At 34.8% G+C, this 20,728-nt stretch overlaps 1 protein-coding gene across 12 annotated transcripts in view; it reads left to right on the top strand.

Moving 5' to 3' along the window:
• The window catches only part of LOC138703032 (modifier of mdg4-like), a 193,548-nt gene that overhangs the window by 67,039 nt on the left and 105,781 nt on the right, over nt 1-20,728 (top strand). For 3 of the 12 annotated variants that reach the window (XM_069830543.1, XM_069830541.1, XM_069830542.1), the window contains exon 7: nt 2,967-4,665. The exons of 8 other annotated variants lie outside the window; for them this stretch is intronic. In XM_069830543.1, the coding sequence (XP_069686644.1) occupies nt 2,967-3,286 (320 nt within the window). In that variant the 3' untranslated portion in view covers nt 3,287-4,665. Of the gene's footprint in view, nt 1-294; nt 627-2,966; nt 4,666-20,728 lie in introns of those variants that run through there. One more of the 12 variants, XM_069830547.1, reaches the window with a different exon arrangement.

Raw genomic sequence — 20,728 nt, 5'->3', positions numbered from 1 at the left:
CTCTAAAATGAGCAATTTCGTACACTGGGACTCTATGCGTCTTTTTATGTAGATCATTTTGTACAGTCTGAAGGTGATTGTGTTACGGTTTCAGAATAGAGCTTCACTATCACAACAGAGAGTTTTCAGCTACAGTTTTAAACATGTTTGAAATTTAAAGAGGTAATAAGATGAAGCCATTTTTATTTTTAACCATGTTGTATTTCGACTTTATAGTTTTTTTTTATTTCTATAAGACCGTAGTGTTATCTAATATTGAATGAAAATCATGACATGGGCACTTATTATTTGTAGGTGCCCTTCGGTTCATCGAGAGTGCAAAAGGCAATCTGCTACTCACCCACAATGGATATATTTATAGGATGAATCGACAAGTTGGAGATAGGAGGTTTTGGATTTGTTCTGAATATAAGAAAGATGGTTGCCGGGGGCGTTGTGTGACTTTGGGTGGCGAGCTGTCAAAGGATGCGAGTCGTCATAATCACAGTCCTCGCGAGGATAAAATCAGAGAGAAGCTGGAAATGGCACAGTTCTGGAAAAGTTTGACAGAAGGCAACTTGTAATTTTATACATACTATAGTACAACACAACTGAGGCAAGTGTTATAAGTTTATGGTGGGTTTCTTATAAAATTTATGTTAAGAATTATATTCTACATTTCCTCTTCAGCAGGATGAAAACTGTTGTATGAAACTAACAAGAAACATTTGTTGCATCGGTGCCACAGATTTGTTTGGGAGTGTTTTTGGCAGAAGTACGTCAAAAATAATAGGACATGTGTTTTGGCTTTCTCTCACAAGCCGTAGTTTCTTAAAAAACAAAAGTAAAATAATATAAGATTCAGTGTATTTGAGTCTGTGGTGTGTACATTACTGTTTGCCTCAATACCAAACCCACAACATTGGTAGGCATCCTTGCTATGCTTGTATGCATAATATACTGGGTGTTCAGTTCAAAGTGTGTCATGGCTCGCTGTATGCCGTCACGTGGCTAGTCGATGAGCCTAGAGAATTCAATCTTCCTACACTTCCGCAGAGGTGTATTACTTATCTGCCAGAGAAGTTGCCTACCAAGTACGGTGTTCATTCAGAAGAGTACTTACCAATACGTACGGTAACGCCGGTAGTGGCAGGAATGTGAACTGTTTCGAAACATGTACTGAGGTGAGTTTTTTCTTACTGAGAGGGTTAAGACGATTACTTACATATTTGTTGACATTAACTTCGACGGTCAACATGGACACGGAGCATTTGATTTGTATTGTGGAATGTTGCCGTACACAACCGATGACAACAAATACCCTGCATACGACTTGGCCGCGCAAAACACAGTTCGAAAGAGGTTACGGTAGCACACAGACCACCATCTGTTGCTATGACGTTCAAGTTATACCGTACACGTTCTCAAGTTCAGATTGAACGCCTTGATTAATAGGCAACTTCTCTGACCCAAAAGCTGAAACTCGCTTCAAATCGCTGACTCATCAACAGTGACGTCATGACACACTTTGAAATGAACACCCAGTACTACACTGTATAGTCGCAAGGTAGTATGGAAGACATATATAATAAGGGACTATGTCATAGGTGCCGGCTTGTATAAAATGTTGGGGGGGGGGAGAGGGGATAGCAACTCTGCCTAAACTTGGAAAATATGAGTATCAAAGGGGTCACTCAGGCCATGAAGCTAAATATTTTATTCAATGCATATAATTTAAAATATATCTTTGTTGAACTTAATTATTTACATTATTATGTAAATTAAATTAGAAAACTAATAAGGTAGAAGTGGAAATTGACAATGTAAATTAAAATAACATTTGAATATTTTGAGTTCAAACTCTACCACCATATTTTGTCCTAGAACCATAAATCTAAAACATGGACATCAGTACATAATAATTTAAGAAGCAATAGTTAAAATGACCTATTTTGACGTGTTATATCTTCCTTATAGCGAACATCAGTGTTTTCTTTTGCAGAGAAATGTTAACTGCAACAATATAACAAAATATCTTGCATAACACAGATGGAAATTAAATATTTGCAGTTTTCAGCATTTTGTAACAGAAATTAGCATGTTGAAGTCCTACACGCCCATAGCTGAAACCTCCAGCTGCAGGATGTACGTTATTACATATTATTAGAGCGACGGGCGATGTGTACATATTTTAGAGCCAAAATCATCATTACAATCTACAAAAAATTACAATTAAATCCACTTTACATTTCTTGCGAATATTGGGGGCCCAGTTATGTCATGATTTTCAGACATATTTTGCCTGATCTAAGTTGTATTACCAAAATTGCCGAGATCTCTCCCTGCATTTTTATACATTTTCACGCGAAAATATCTCCAGTAACCTGAATTAAGGAAAACGCCATTTTAAACATGGTTAAAATTAAAAAAGAAATCTGGAGAGAGGGTGGGAGGAAAAATGAGGACTCGTGTGTACTCCTATTTTCATACTACTTTCAAAAAACGAACCCCACACAAATCTGTGAAATCAATGTGACAACCTCTTTATGAGTTAAAGTTATTTTATTAAAGTTTTTATGTGGTTTAATATGAATTGTTTTGCATCAGTAAAATGTTTTAATAACATTCCACCCAAATAGTTATATATCAACTTACGAATTAATGGAGTTTCGTAGATCTCTTTTATTCAAATGAACACAGAACTGTACTGAAAATAGTTTGTTTGGATTTATGACAAACATTTAAAATCCTGAATTTTATATTTAAACGAATATAGTCTATGTTACCTTGCTATAATAATTTTTTAGTTGTTAATGAATGTTTCATATGATCTGTATAAAATGTATTTTATTTGTTAAAGCCATGATTAATAGTGTTACTGTGTGACAGTTCATTGTTCATTTCAAATTTCACTCACCCAGAATCAGATCTACGAAATCTACAACTTTTACACAAACTACATAGCAACCTTCCCTCTTCTATTGTAGGTAACCTACAATTTGTGAAGAGCTCTAGAGGTAGGTATCAACTAGTCCACAATGGCTTTATTTATAGTACGGACCGGCAGTCGGGACGGAGGATATTCTGGCGGTGTTCCGAGTACCAGAGGATTGGTTGCCGTGGACGCATTGTTACATTCAATGATGTGCTCTCAGTGAAATGCTCTACACACAATCATGGACCTCAAGACGAGAAAATTCGCGAGAAGACAGTGATGGCAGAAATTAAAGAACAAGCATTATTGACCAAACAGTTACAAGATCAGAAACTATTAATTCAACAGTTTGGAAAGCTTCCTGATTCTTAAAAGTTTTTATTATTAAGATGGAGTGGGTTTTAATATACATAAATCAGTTATGTGTGATATTGGTAAGAGCTATGAATAATTTCTTTGAGATATATAACACTTGTACTTTATTAGACTGAACTGTGTTACTTTTTTACGAATTTAGTATGCAAAGCATAGACAAAGTATTATGTTGTTTCAGAGTTTTCGATTTAAAATTTTTTACAGAATTATACGTTGGCATGCATTCTGAACATTCTTTTTTTCTGAACTCGCTAGAAGAATTTTGTTTATATTAAATAGCCCTACTGATTATACTGGTGTAGCTCTTGGGTAGCAAATGGAACTTGATTCGTAGCTGTGCTCAAACTTGTGTCTGAATTCTGCGTAGGTTTTCCCAAGGGTTTCCCCAACTGTAAGGCAAATGTCAGGTAATTTCATGGCAAATTTTTGTTCTCGTCTTGCCAAAATGCCATTGAGCTGTCACCAATTGAGAACTGTTTTTGCAAAACTTGCTAACTGCAAAATTTGCAAAATTGAGATTTTGATGGATTCGTTAACATAAGGAAGGCCTCTACATGATGTTCAAAGCGTCTTAGTAAAATTGGATTATTTCTCTTCATTGTAGTATGTCAAAGTGTGATCGTTTTTTCAAAACTTGCTTTCTGCTATAAGTGAGAGATACAGCAAAACTTTCTTACTATAGTGTTTTGTCTCTCCTGTAAAATTTAGTTTTTTCAGTTAGCAAGTTTTGCAAAAACAGTCCTCAATTGTACCGATGAAATTAGTTCAGCATCATTAAATAATCCATTAAAAAATTGAAAATATTATAACTGAGTGTTCTTCCCTCTGGTGATAGATGAAGGATCACTGATAGTGGAAAAGTCCTATAAAGAAATGCACTGTTGCATTTCTTCAGTAAGTATATTTTATACAGTGTGTTGTACTGGACATGTTACAAACTTTGTAGTAAGAAGACTCATAAGGAGCAATATGAGAATAGAATTGAAATGCCTGTTGCACGGGAATACCTAACCAGCTTATCAATACTAATCTGTGATGCAACAATCCATGAAGGGCCAAGGTCAACCAGCCAACTGCTGGTTGACCTTACGTACATAGGTCTCAAGAGAAGATAATGATCATTCAACTAGTACGGGAGTGACATCTGGTTATGTGATTAGCATGATGACCCCCCCCCCCTTCCCTGCCGTTATAACTGATTTACGAAACTGTATTTTGCTACCTATCATAGATCCCCAGATGGGTGGGCACCAGTCCCAAACACTGGCTGAAATTTCATGAGTAAATTTCTTCCCCATAAGAATTCGACCAGCCCACATTCCACAATGCGAGTCCTAGGCATGATGCTTAGACCAGTGTTTCTCAACGTTTTTAATGATAAGGTTTTCCCAAGGGTTTCCCCAACTGTAAGGCAAATGTCAGGTAATTTCATGGCAAATTTTTGTTCTCGTCTTGCCAAAATGCCATTGAGCTGTCACCAATTGAGAACTGTTTTTGCAAAACTTGCTAACTGCAAAATTTGCAAAATTGAGATTTTGATGGATTCGTTAACATAAGGAAGGCCTCTACATGATGTTCAAAGCGTCTTAGTAAAATTGGATTATTTCTCTTCATTGTAGTATGTCAAAGTGTGATCGTTTTTTCAAAACTTGCTTTCTGCTATAAGTGAGAGATACAGCAAAACTTTCTTACTATAGTGTTTTGTCTCTCCTGTAAAATTTAGTTTTTTCAGTTAGCAAGTTTTGCAAAAACAGTCCTCAATTGTACCGATGAAATTAGTTCAGCATCATTAAATAATCCATTAAAAAATTGAAAATATTATAACTGAGTGTTCTTCCCTCTGGTGATAGATGAAGGATCACTGATAGTGGAAAAGTCCTATAAAGAAATGCACTGTTGCATTTCTTCAGTAAGTATATTTTATACAGTGTGTTGTACTGGACATGTTACAAACTTTGTAGTAAGAAGACTCATAAGGAGCAATATGAGAATAGAATTGAAATGCCTGTTGCACGGGAATACCTAACCAGCTTATCAATACTAATCTGTGATGCAACAATCCATGAAGGGCCAAGGTCAACCAGCCAACTGCTGGTTGACCTTACGTACATAGGTCTCAAGAGAAGATAATGATCATTCAACTAGTACGGGAGTGACATCTGGTTATGTGATTAGCATGATGACCCCCCCCCCCCTTCCCTGCCGTTATAACTGATTTACGAAACTGTATTTTGCTACCTATCATAGATCCCCAGATGGGTGGGCACCAGTCCCAAACACTGGCTGAAATTTCATGAGTAAATTTCTTCCCCATAAGAATTCGACCAGCCCACATTCCACAATGCGAGTCCTAGGCATGATGCTTAGACCAGTGTTTCTCAACGTTTTTAATGATAAGGTCACTCATTTCCTCATGTTACTTTAGTGCATCCCCCATGGCCTACGGTATAGAGTAGAATGTAGAACATGGTGATGTGAAATTTGGTATCAATTTAAAAGGGAAACAATTTAATTATGTTTTTATTTAGTGCAAAATGATTGAAAGTTTAAATTTTAATAAAACAACTTTATTATTATTGTTGTGCCCATTTCTGACACCAATTTTTGTTATACTAATTCTGACACCAGTATTTATTATACCATATCTGACACCAATATTTTATTGTACCAATTCTGACACCATAATTTATTGTTGAGCTCTATCATATCTGACACCAGTAATTTTGTCGTGCCACTTGCCACGACAAGGGCGGATGGCTTATCTTTGAGATAATTGCGAGTTATAATCTCTATCAAGATAACACAAACGAATCAGACACTGTGTTATACTTTATAAACTGTTCTTGCTTATGGATAGGAGGGATTCCTACTTAGAATGTGAGCGCAGGCTTTCGAAATAATCACAAGTGTAGAAATTCACTATTACTAAGTTTATTAATAAAATATCAAGTTACTACAAATAAATTATTAAATATTGAGATTGAAAGATTTAGAAAGTATGAAAATTTCTGTTAATTTCAAAGTACCAAGATGAACTAGTTAGATGAAAATTCTAAAGATTGATCTGATGATTTTACTTACAATAAATAGTAGGCCGAACCCTGATGCTGTTCAGAGGTAATGCCATATTCGATGCCATTTTCAGAACTTCTTCCTGGACGTCGGGAAGTTACAAGCGTTACTTCATGACCGCTATCTTGACCAATAACTAATGACCGCGTTTTCGACGTTTCATGTCCTTTTATAAATTCTCGAACCGCGTCCTTTGTGATGTAACAGAGTGACGCTATTTTACCCGCGAATCTTCTAAAAAGATGGTATTGCATTCACTAAACACCACGCTTCTGATTCTTAACCATAATCTTAAATCAGTGTTTCCGGTCGTCATTTAGAGCAATACAGATTTAAGGAACTCTCACGACTGAATCTCTGTTTTTGCTTTACCAGTAACCAATAGAAATTGATGTCTCGCAAGAGACGCTGCACGTTATATGTCAGCTGTTGCTAAGACTGACTTCGTGCTACGAGTAAAATGCAAGCGTACGCATTTCTACCTGGTTCAAGGACTGGACTATGACTTTGATGAGTTAGCTAAACTGTGCTCTGTAATCTGTCGAAACAGGAAGCGAGCTCTTGCATTGTAAAGGCATGTTTGAATCTTTTAATAAGTACGATTTTATTACTTTAAAATAAAGTGAAAATATATGGTCATAACAAAGTTATGATTGCTTATCATAATCCTGGGCACAACAACATTATTATTATTATTATTATTATTATTATTATTATTATTATTATACTTACTTACTTACAAATGGCTTTAAGGAACCCGAAGGTTCATTGCCGCCCTCACATAAGCCCGCCAGCGGTCCCTATCCTGTGCAAGATTAATCCAGTCTCTATCATCACACCCCACCTCCCTCAAATCCATTTTAATATTATCCTCCCATCTACGTCTCGGCCTCCCTAAAGGTCTTTTTCCCTCCGGTCTCCCAACTACCACTCTATATGCATTTCTGGATTCGCCCATACGTGCTACATGCCCTGCCCATCTCAAACGTCTGGATTTAATGTTCCTAATTATGTCAGGTGAAGAATACAATGCGTGCAGTTCTGTGTTGTGTAAATTTCTCCATTCTCCTGTAACTTCATCCCGCTTAGCCCCAAATATTTTCCTTAGCACCTTATTCTCAAACACCCTGAACCTATGTTCCTCTCTCAGAGTGAGAGTCCAAGTTTCACAACCATAAAGAACAACCGGTAATATAACTGTTTTATAAATTCTAACCTTCAGGTTTTTCGACAGCAGACTGGCTGATAAGAGCTTCTCAACCGAATAATAACACGCATTTCCCATATTTATTCTGCGTTTAATTTCCTCCCGAGTGTCATTTATATTTGTTACTGTTGCTCCAAGATATTTGAATTTTTCCACCTCTTCGAAGGATAAATCTCCAATTTTTATATTTCCATTTCGTACAATATTCTGGTCACGAGACATAATCATATACTTTGTCTTTTCGGGATTTACTTCCAAACCGATCGCTCTACTTGCTTCAAGTAAAATTTCCGTGTTTTCCCTAATCGTTTGTGTATTTTCTCCTAACATATTCACGTCATCCGCATAGACAAGAAGCTGATGTAACCTTATTGTTTCCTTCCCCATAATACAACAAGTAATCTCCTATTTGTGATATGCCATTCCCATCTAGCCTAACCTCTTGTACTCCCACGAAGTCTATTCTATATCTAGCTAGTTCTTTTGCTACTAATGTTACCCCTCCTGTTCTATAAAGACTAGTTACGTTCCAAGTGCCAAATCTCAAATCCTTATTCCTTTGCTGTGGTCGTGCCAGAGAATCAGTCCTATTCCGAGGCTTATTATAGGGATACGTAACAAGCTGTTTTTTTACGGTGATGGGTTGTTAGCCCTTCGCCCAACCCCCAAGCTGGAGGACCACCCCTTATCGGCTGTCCACGACTGCTTATTCAATATCTTCGCAGCTACCCTCCATATCTGGAGGCCGTCTCCTCTATCCGCAACCTGAGGACGCGCCATGCCGTGGTGACGCTGCACGTTATATGTCAGCTGTTGCTAAGACTGACTTCGCGTGACGTAATTATTATTATTATTATTATTATTATTATTATTTTATTTGTGTCTCCCCATTAAATTCCTTTGAATCTCCACAGGGCTGCGAGCCCCTAGTTGACATTCACTGCCTTAAACTGCGACACTATTACACAGGACTTATCAATGTTATCTTCTCCAAATTCTCAAGATTACATTGACAGCATCTCAGTGGTAGATGTTACTCTCTCATCACTGCAGCCTTGCCAACTTTGAAAGTCTGTTTGTAAAGTTTCCTGTTTAGTTGGCATCCAGATATGCGTGCATGCAGACGGTTATGTTGGATTTGATTGTAAAGAATTGCGGGTGAGAAGTTCACATTCACTTAGCCCACTCGTTTGGGCTTATAGTGCTAGCAGCTTCTCAGTGACTTTACTCCATGTATATAAAATGACGTAATAAAACACACAGCAATAACTTTGAAACAATGAACATACTTTTATTCTGTTTAGTTTGTAAGGTTAATATATGTTGGGAGTTCTATTACACAGTTTCCACATGCGTGCCTCTTGTTGCTCTGGTGTCTAATTGATAATCAATTTTGGCCCAAGTGTTTTCAAGCATACCTTGTCTGATTGTTGATATGACATACCTGGTTCTTTCACATAAGGCCTGAAGATTTCCTGTGGGCATAACTCCACGTAAAAATTATCGAGCGGAGTTAAATCTGGTGACCGTTTAACATTCCCAACAAATGAAATGTTTCATCGGAAAACAGAATTCCTTGCAAGAAATTATTGTCTTGTCATATTCTGTTCAATATATCCATGAAAAAATTAATTTGTTTTGCCTTTCCCCCTCATTTTATAGCTTGCAGAATTTGCTCTTTGTATGGATAGAGCTTAAATGCTTCTGAAGGACTTTGTGGGTGTAACACCTTTTCTACGCTACTAGTTTCCTTAAACCGCTCATGGTTCAATTCATGTCTAGAGAGTGCATGTCGCATATTGTAGACCCTCTTGAAGTTTCGTTGCACCTGTGTTGTGGAATTTGAATTAGCCATTCTATACAATAAGTCTTTCATTGCATACCTGTCCTTCAGAAAAACTGAAAACGATGTGCACACTTGACAACAATGCCTAATTACTGCCAATGTATAAAATCTTCCAAGTTTTGTTAGCATCTTACAAAAACAGAATTAAATTATCTGATTAGCTTATTAGATTTATATAAATTATTTTGTTACATTATTTTATGTACACATAACTTAAACCATCCAAGATGCTGTATAAATCTGAGGCTTTTATTCAAATTTTAATTCCTTGATCTTACAATTAGCATGGCGATCAGATTTTTTATATACAGTGAAACCTCATAAGACGCTATTCAAGGGACCTTGCAATAGTCTCGTATTAAACAGGACTCTATATTAGTGGGAGTGGCTTATTTTATGATGTTTTTCATTTTAACACGAAGGTAATACAGTATAAACATTTATATAAACAATTTAAAAGCTATTCCACAATAAACCGGGAATGGAAACGACAACGAGAACGATGATGGAAAAATTGTTAAAATACATATATTTAAATGTGAGCATTCACAGTTAAAGAGATGTTTGCCGGAGCCTGGGACCAGAAACGTGAAGGTTGACGAACTTTTAACTTTGCCATTTTCATTTCTGATCACAGCCTACTAGACACATTCTGTTGTCATCAAAAAGGTATTTGGTCGTCGTATATTTTGTAGCAAGGAGACTGTGACATAATTTCTTCTTCTCCATTGCTTATAACAAACCCAGAAATTCAGTAGAATCACTTCCAATATAGCTACGTGTATATGTGGCCAGATTACCACGTGAATTGAATTCTTAAATATCCCACATCATAAATTTTGAAGTTGGATAACCTATGTTCATGTTGGTTGGCTTGTACCGTTGATCAGTTATACACAAATAACATCAGAATGCGTAATATCGACTTTACATATCAATATGCATAGCCGTTTCTTATCTCAGTTTATTATGAATAAAAAATCTTCATGTTCACGTCCTCTGCTTCCAGATCTCGTTCTGGTTCTCATTCCTGGGAACCCTCTTCATCTTCCAATTCATTTTCTTTCACATCCTGTTCATAAGTAACATCTGTCTTCCGAATTATTGTAAATATAATGGCTACATATGTTGATGGCAGTGATAGTGTTCAATCATATATATTGCACTGCAGTCTGCAGTCATGATAACGTAAATATTATGTTTGGTTATGAGCTTTTTCTTTCTGTGTGTAATCATGGCGTTCTGCAGTGTTCAGTAGGCCCACTGTCAATTAATAATTCTGATGTCGAAATTGGTAAACAAGCATAGTATCTCACTGAAACATTGTTTCGGTATTTATTTGAATTTTACATCATTTATATAAAAATTAATACTTAATAATAATTTATTTTTTTAATTGGACCTGATGCTGTAAATTAATAAAGGAACTCACTTCACATATCAACCAAGGTATAGACTATAACACACAAAATTTTGAACAAGATCTGAATAGCAATTTTTATGTAGTGTGTACTGATACATTATGTCAAAACATAGTTTTAGAATTTTGTACTCATCATAATTAAAATTTTTATTAAGCATAAACCAAGAGCACCACAGGTTTCTCATGTGTATGTGTTATTTGAGGCCTATTTAATGAGTGATAAAAGTTTCACTCACCTATTTTAAATAGAAGTGGAAATATAGCATCTTTAATATGGTACAGTTTTTACTAGAAAATCCAACTGGATTACTACCCAGTGTCCTTAAACCATACAGTGTATAAATTAATTCATTTATCTTACTTTTGACATTAATACTCTTTGTGTGCACTAAAAAAAGACTAAAGTTCACTTTGTTTAGATACAGTACATCATTTTTATGAAGCATTATCTGTTATTTAATATCATTAGATTCGATTATCTCCAGTTTTACTAATCATTTTTGTTAGATAATGCAGCATTAGATTTCTCCAAGATGACTAATATTCTCACAATATTGAGCATCCATTCATGTGCCCAAGTATTTTGTAATGTTGTGAGCAGAGGTTAGAAAACTGTTAAGTTGTGTGAGCTTAGACCCTGTATCCACTGAATGAACAGTAGTAATGCAGCTCTCACGTCAACAGACCAGCAAAACAAATGTGTACAGTCAGGTGGTACCAAACTTATCTTTGTACTTTAGAATAAGAAACAAAATAGACAAATAATATTGTATAAAAATACATTTGACAATTAAAATCTTCGTAATTTTTAATATTAAATTTTTTACCCATATTATAAGAATAACAAACAAAATACATAATTATATGTATCTAGTCTTGTTAAATTAATAATAATGTACATTTTCAGTTTATCAAAAGACGCATTCTTCTGTGTTTTGAAATATATATATATATATATATATATATATATATATATATATATATGTACCCTGAAAATGTTCCTTCTACGTCACAAGGCGTAACTGGAGAAAAGCTGAAATATGATACAGTATTCTTTACTGTATCAGCAAGTGAGCAAACACAGCTTTGTGAATGTTACAGTGCATTTCATATATGGCACATAACAATAAACCCATAAGTCTTTCAAGAACACTTTTCATTTTTGCTGTAATGACTATTGGGACTTCTGTGGATTGGTAGGCTATATATATTTGAACAGTAATTATTCTTCCACATCTCGCGGCGTCATTTCTATATTTCTAGTTTGCATCAGAGTGATTGCTGCAGGCAGTTGTTAGAAGGGATATCGAAATATAATTAATTACTTATGGCTTTTAGAGAACCTGAAGGTTCACTGCTGTCCTCACATAAGCCCGCCATCAGTCCCAGTGCTGAGCAAGATTAATTCAGTCTCTACCATCATATCCCACCTCTCTCAAATACAAAGAAAAAATACATTTCTTAGCAGTGTCCCTGAACTAATAATCGTTTTGTGGATTATATTTCTACATTACATAATTTCCAGTAAAATTTTTCTCCATTTCTTGATATATGATTATCAGTAAGTCTTGAAGTATTACATTCACCTTCGTGTGATTGGAAGATATAAATTCTTTCATGTTAAAACCACTCGCTAAACTGCACAACTCCACTGCGAACGTTAGCATGTAATGAAACTGCTTCTCTACTGTGCGTATTGCTCTAATGTAGTTACAAAAGTCATCCATCTATCGACATTTGCGGATATTCTGTGAGTTGTTTATGTGAATGGAATATAGTATACACAGAAGACAGCTAGTGCAATAGAGTTGGTGTGATCTATATGTGTGGCTATGTTTTGGTACGAACCTCCTAGCCCTAGTTGTGAGTCACACAGTCAGGCCAGGACTTTGGGAATTTATAGTCTTCACAATTGATTATTATTGAGGAGTGAAGTTCGTTGGCTGTTTACAACTAACATATCTGACAACATAAAAAAAAACTGTTGTGGTAACATTTATTAACATTACAGTGCATATGAAAGTCATTGGCCTTCTTAAATTATCATTATGAACCAATAAAACAGATCAAAAGCAATACTGAGACAACTTAATATATTTGTATGCGTATGTATACATAAGATGCTGGACAATTGAACATTGAAACATTATGTAAAATATAATCAAATATATTTGAAGTAATTATGTGTAGATACCTGCATGTGTGAAGAGGGGAGGTAGTACTGTGTATAATTTATAATTTTACACACAGAAAAAAATATTGTGATGCCATAAAATCCATTTCCAGATTCTCTATGATATCCTGTTTCCAAATATTTCTGATACCAGTAGTGAAAACTTGATTCCTGGCAGTCTGTGTGCAGATTTTCTGCTTAAAAAATTGGGCTAATTTCTATTTCATTCATTATGTAGCATTTCAACCGGGAGCAAGCCCATACAGTTAAATAATTTTGCTTGCTGGAGAAATAAACAGTAATTTATTTTGCAAAATAACAATACTTCTTCGGTCTTCCTTAAAAACAGTGGTAAATAAAACAGTACAAAAATATTCAGTTCAGGGTAATAACTTTTACTTTCTTGTTGTACTGAATTTAGAAAAGTATTAATACGTTGCAGAAACATCGCTTTAGGTACTTGTGGTTTCACATATGTACAGAATGATTGATTTTTTACATGTCTGTCTGTGAATTTGTATAGTCTTTTCTTGTAAAGTATGTTCAACTTTTGTTCATAAATTAATATAATGTTATAACAACCATGTAATTCAAGCGAAATATGGTCATTTTAACAAAAATAAAAATTCATTTGTATATTTGGAGCTTTTACACCAAAATATCACAAAACGGTAATTTATTCAGAATTGACAGATTATTTCTTCTTAATTTTTTGTCTTGCATAAATGATAGTGCTAAAAGAAGATGTACAGACTATATGCCACTGAAACTGTTTGATTTTGGGATGTAAGATCTACATGAATTACTTGGAACACATTAACATAAAATTAGTTGTTTTACTTAAAATCATATCAGGAAGACATTGCTAGCCTTATGGGTGAACGAATGAAGGCATTTCAATGTTGTCATAATTTAGTAGCTTGCTACCCTGAAGAAAAGTTCAGTAGATACGGAAATATATGATATAATTGTCACAGGTTGAATTATGTGCGATGTCTACATGCTGGTTAGTAAACACTTAACAAAATAGATAATAGTGACATTGCATAACATGGAGGTTACTGTTTTGATTTTAGGCGCGTACATTCCCACCTCCCCCCATTATTTTTCTACCTTTTTATATCTGCATTTGAAGTTCGCACAGTATTGATCAGAAGGTACCGAAATGCACACAGATTATAGCATCATGTAAATCTAGTGATATTTTTGTAATTATTATTCTTATTAAACTTAAGAAACCAGTAATCATTGTTATGAAATGCAAAGTTAATTATTTATATTGTATTGTTATTGATACATTGAAACAATTATTATTACCTACAGTATATATCAAGTCAGTAATATGCGAATTACTTAGTGATCTGCTGAGAGTAGCTGACACAAATATGTATACACAATGCTATACTTTGTATATTAAGTTACAAATCTTTTTGTGTTATGAAAGGTCCGTGACAAGTCATGAGGAAACAAGACAGAGAAAAATGTGTCTTACTGGAAACATTGTAACTTCATACTGATTGACTCTCACCTAACCATATGCGTAGGGCAAAGGGTAAGCAGACAGAATCTGCAATGGGAATGTTATCATTTCGAAAACATTGGGTCTGGAAAGACCCTGATCGTGGAGTTTATTTGACCAATCTTTGTGTAAGATACTGGTCATACAGATTATTACATATTGCATTTTTCGTGCTGTGTATTTAAATATTCTTTTGTACCTCAGTAGAGACAAATTAATCTGCAATGACATGGAGTATTAACAAAGAATTTACATTAAACATTATCCAGTATCTTGAATTATAATTATTTATTTACTTATATTTTGACAGTAGCTTATGCAAGCTGGAACTGGATTTGTGGTATAATGTAAAAAGTATATTATTATTTTGAATTCTATATTACAACGATGCTGTATATACAAGTAGAGGTGGAATGTGACAATGTTTTGTCATCACAGTTCCAAACTGTGACAACTCCGGAAAAACTGCTGTGACAGATAATAGCGATTTTGTTACAGTGCTTTTTGTATTTGAATGATTCTTGGTGATTGTAAATGTTTCTCATCATGAGACGATAGATACTTGTGTTTATCTCTCTTCTGCAAATCGATAGAGATACCTGTACCATGGCTTATATCAACAATACTGATTAGCATGGCGAGTATAAACAAACACGCTCTGAGCTGGGTTATTGCGATGTGTGGGCGAGTATATTCGTCCAAGAATGTTACAAATGATTGGGTGAATCATTCGTGGAAGAGTATAGTGAGTCCTCTGTAGCATGAGTATCAAAGAGTTGCTGATGTTAACCTTTTGAGTGGGACGAAAATTAATTAGATGCCATTTATGTTTGCCTTCAAACTAATTTCCTGACTTTAGCTGTCACATATACATACATCAGTCACCATCGATACTAGTCATATATTGGTCAGCAATGGCAGTTTCTCGGACCTGTGATTTTGGAACTACGAGTATAGTCACAGTTGGAACCAGTGACAAATCTGTCACAGCAACAGAATCACAGGTCTTTAAATCACACCTCACTGCTATATATGAGCGAGCTGCATCACATATATCACTCTATTATTGAGGTGCGTTTATTTTTCTATTCAGCATAGTCGTCAAATACAATAAAAAAATGCAGAACCCAAAAGTTCATATTTTATTGTTCTACTATCATTTTGTGTTACCTTGGAGGGTATAGTTCTATTATTCAAATTGAAGAGCTTTCTCCCAAAACGAGTTAAGTCCATTTTCAGTAATTTAATAGGAAGAACAAAAAATTGTGGATGCTGTTTCAATTTATGCTTGATGTTTCCTTGTAGCGTCTTATTGTTGTACACAAATATATGTTTGCAGCATAGATAAAATAATAACTCCTCAGCTTAAATCTACGTTTTAAATACAAACATTTCTAAAGAAATAAATTAATAGAAATTCTGTGTGATACTTTTTATTGGCCAAAATCCCAGGAACTGTATAAAACATATTTGTTTGTAATTTTATACCTTTAATTTATACAAAATTCTCATCATTACACCTTGACATGTATGGAACAAGATGCTACCTACTGCCCTAGAGTCAATAGCGAACATCTGACAATAACAGGGCGAAAGGTATAGCTGTACGTGAAACCATGTAAACATGATATTTTGATACAACTCATACTCGCTTACTGTCTCCTGCATATCTTCTATCGATAATTCGAATCGCTAATGACTATTTCGCTTATAAGCTCCGATTTGTCACTATGAAAACTTCTTTTGTTCTCCATGTCTTGGCTGGCAGTGGCCATCTTCATAATCGACTGTTTCCTGAACAAACATGAGAGTGCAAAAGACTTACGTTTCGTGCACATGTGGGAAGGACTCAAAGTGTTCTGATGGAAATCGAGCTATGGACTTAACTTGTTTTGCGTGAAATCGTCGTAGTTCTGTCCTGATATTTACTTCATCGAAGTGAGTTCCAAGGGAAAACATACAGCAGATCTCTGACGATTGTAAAGAATACTAGGAATATAGCAAAACGTCATTTTTGTGGACGTAACTCATTTTGGGAAAAAGCTCTTCAGTTGTAATCTTTTAGTAGTAATTGATAACCAAGTATTGATCTAAGCTTTAATACTGTTGTACTTTTTAGTTTTAGTTTCCGGTATCTTAACTCATACGATATATCCAGAGTTCAGTCAGCTGTAACTCTCATGTCAACTATGATACTGAGGTGCTACAGAATGGTCCGAAAGTCCCAGTCCATTTTGTTTTACTAAATTTAATGAATTGTAGATATGTTACTTGTCATACTGTTAGATAGCATATCAATAATATCTTGCACAGATATTTGATGGGCAATGATGAACACAAGCACAGTCAGTAATTGTCAGGTGACAGATTTGGTACAAATTTACTTCTGTTACTTGAAGAAGCTATTCTATAGTAATAAAAAACTAAAGTAAGTCAGGATGATTTTTTATTGAAATATATTGCAGCTAGAGAGCCTGCTAGGAGGACAACAGATGTAACTATAAACTGTTAAGTAGAGGTGTTTCAATTTCATTTCATATACAAAACACAAAAAGACACTATATTGGATTTCTCTCATGCAAGGACCCATCGTTGCTTTTCTGTAATACTGTTGCAATGCAAAAAACTTGTTTTGTACAGGAATGCATGTTTTAATTTTCCCACATCATCATTTGGTTTCCATTAATAGTGATGCATCTGCCACCTAGTGGCAATTGGTATAACTTCGGAGATACAGCACTGTTCCACATAAAAAATGGATTTTTTTTTTCGACCAATTCAAATGAAAATCTCAATTTTCTCCTTTTTTTTTTTTTTTTTTTTTTTTTTTTTTTTTTTTTTTTTTTACAACAGTATTCCGGAAAAGTGACGCCACATTCAGCAAATTGTGTGTAGTCACTTGACCACATATGAAATGCGACCCCCAGCACTGAAAAGGACATAACATCAGAAAGATCATTGCACATGGCTGTGACATGCTGCATTATCTTGAAACTTCAGGCAAAGTATCGCCCAGTTGCTTACTGAATACATCTCATGTCTTCCACAGATGTCTGCAGTCTTCCTTAATGTTTTCAATTTTTCAATCAAGCACACTTTTTCTTTAATCATATTCAGTGATTATTCTGAAACAAAAAGAAAATATTGATTTAATGAAAATGGATTAAGATTTCTGTATCGTCCTTTATTTCTAAGGTATTTTCACATTGTTCATACTTCTTTTACCAGCTATAACGGCTGAGGGGATCATCGTGCTAACCACACGATATCTCCATTCTGGTTGGATGATCGTCCACCTCTGCTTTGGCATGTGGGCGTGAGGCCAGCAGCTGGCTGGTCGGTCTAGGCCCTTCATGGGCTGTAGCACCACGGATTATTATTATTATTATTATTATTATTATTATTATTATCTCATCATCATCATCATACTTCTTTTGATATCAGAGAGCACCATTGATATTTAGCCAATGGAATTATCTGCAACTGACAGTAGAAACTATGATAGGCAATACAGTGACTGGATTTTCAGAATTTTGTGTGTAACATTAGTCACAAAACTTAAGTTTCTGGATTGATGGACAGTGCAATCACGAAATTTTCAGAATTTAGTATGTGCTATTAATTAATCACAAAGTTAGGTCTCCAGGAAAAAAAAAAAAGTACTGTATTTGCCGGAGTATAAGACACAGTCTGTTTTTCAGACCTTTATACGCCAGCAAGTACATTAGTTTAAATTTTGTTATTCAAGAGATTTATTGTCTTTGGCGAGGTTTGAACTCACCATGCTTGGACCAGAAGCAAGCATGGTTGCCACTATATACACACCTACACATTATGTATTATACATGAACGAATGAATATATGTACAGTAGAACCTCATTTATCCGAACTTTGGTCAATCAAAACCCGGGTTAACTGAAATGCTTTTTTTTCCTCACACACAAAATATATAGTGCTCATTCTTTAATTTTGGAAGGTTTGAGGAAAGTACAGTACAATTACTCGTACTTTATTACAGATTGTTGATTCCTTTATTTGTTCAGTGCAGTGTACTGTAATGTGGAAGATTTAGGAAGAACCCAACAACTGCAGGGTTTCCAGTCACTAATGAAACTCTCTAAGGAACACTTTCCCTTCTCTGTCACTCTTGAAGAGGGTTGCTTATTACGTGATTGACATCTGACAATGTCTTAGAGGCATTATTGTTAACCCGTGAAATGCCTGGACTTCTTTAAATTGTGTAGGATTAGTAGCATCACAACAAATATAAATCAGTAAAGTAACAGTGTGGATTCTTTACCTGTAGCTTGAAGCATTACATACAGGAAATTTCAGTAGTGTGCAAGTGTGTTTTATGTGAACATTACAGTGTACGGTAGATTTTTTTATTGAAATGTCGAGGAAATGGAAATACGTAGTGATTACAGTTGAAGGAAAATTGAGAATAAAAAATGGTGAAATCCTCCGATTGCTTAACATTTTGAGGAGGAAAGTGAGGGGGCATTCCAGCGGATGTTTTATTACTAAAAAGCGGTGGAGGGACAGAGCAGCAAAGAAAATTTGCGAAAATAAAACTCAGACCAAAATATCTGATTATTTTGAGTAGATCTTGTTATTCATTCATTCATTCATAGTGTTCTGCCAAAGGCCAGGTGTTTCACTGCAAATCCAGCATTCTCCAGTCTTTCCTATTTTCTGCCTTCCTCTTTGTCTCCACATATGATCGATATAGTATTTTAATGTCTATCATTTGATACCTTCTTCTGCCCCGAACTCTTCTCCTGTTCACCATTCCTTCCAGTACATCCTTCAAAAGGCAGTTTCTTCTCAATCAGTGACCCAGCCAATTCCTTTTCCTCTTTCAGATCAGTTTCAGCATCATTCTTTCTTCAGCCACTCTTTCCAGCACAGCTTTGTTTCTTATTCCATCAATACTATATAAGTGCATAATTAATACAGTGTCATTAAATAACAGACCAGAATTCAAGTTTCATACCATCCTTGTTGTTTCACTGCACATGTTATGAGAATATTCTAAAAATTTTCTCATGATTAATTTTAGGCTATTCTACAGAAACTTCAAATCTTGTAGAGAGAGAGAGAGAGAGAGAAACTCATCCGGCCTTAATTAAGGATGACCACGAGGATCCGGAAATGAATAGCAAACAAATACAATTACTTAATTATGAATAGTGTTATAAAAATAAAGTGTAATAATTAAGCACCACCATTGATTATCAATTGTAAAATAAAATCTTAGAAGATGACTAAATTATACTGATAAAAAAAAAAGATTTTATTTAAAATTAGCATATCCTTAATTAAGGCCTTCTGAATGGTATAAATGAAATTGTATAATCTGCAGGGAATCTTTGAGAATTTGCGAGATGATTTTTTGAATTTCAAAAGATGATGTTGATAATTGTTTTAAAAAATGATATGTAAATTTTGGTAAATAACTCCGAGCACCAAAAAATAAACCTGTCACTGACCAATTGAAGAGAGGGATGTTATACTTGGAACTAAGGTAGGGAATACAAGGTTCATAAATGGCCCTCTTTTCCTGATCAACCTGATGAGCTTGGTTTAGATCTCTCTCCATGCGTTGGAATAAGATTAATGAACTTTGTAGAATTGACAGTTTTCAGGAACAAATAAGTAAGTATGTACAAAGAGACAGCAAAATATGGAACATCAAAGAACAAATCGTCAGAAGAATTAAAACACTAATAAGCTAAAAAATGAAATACCTGACAGATTTAATAAACGACAGAAAAGCTACGGAAAAAAAAAACTATTTTTTTAGGAACATGGAACTTGCAAGGAACTAGAAATAAAACAGGAAAATTTAAATGCATTAAGAGAGATGAATGTTGTGCTCTGTAATCAAAAAGATGTTTGCACTTATTTTCCTAATACTTCCTATAAGAACTATAGAAGAGCCTAAGTAGCTACCAACTATTATTAAAGTTTAATTTAAAGTTAACTACAGGGTGTATCTAAATTAAATACTCAAACTTCTAGGGATGATACAAGAGACCAGAACAAACGTTTTTTGTTAAATGACCTGGATCGGAAACTAATTATTGAATGACAAAACCAGGAACTGTACTGTACTATAAGGAATAAAGAATACATCATACGTCAATATCACATTAATCAGTAAACACGCCATGACATCAGAGTCCAATGTTTGTGC

This window comes from Periplaneta americana, chromosome 7, assembly GCF_040183065.1.
Source record: "Periplaneta americana isolate PAMFEO1 chromosome 7, P.americana_PAMFEO1_priV1, whole genome shotgun sequence".
Lineage (NCBI taxonomy): Eukaryota > Metazoa > Arthropoda > Insecta > Blattodea > Blattidae > Periplaneta > Periplaneta americana.
This window is presented reverse-complemented; position numbering and strand designations above follow the sequence as displayed.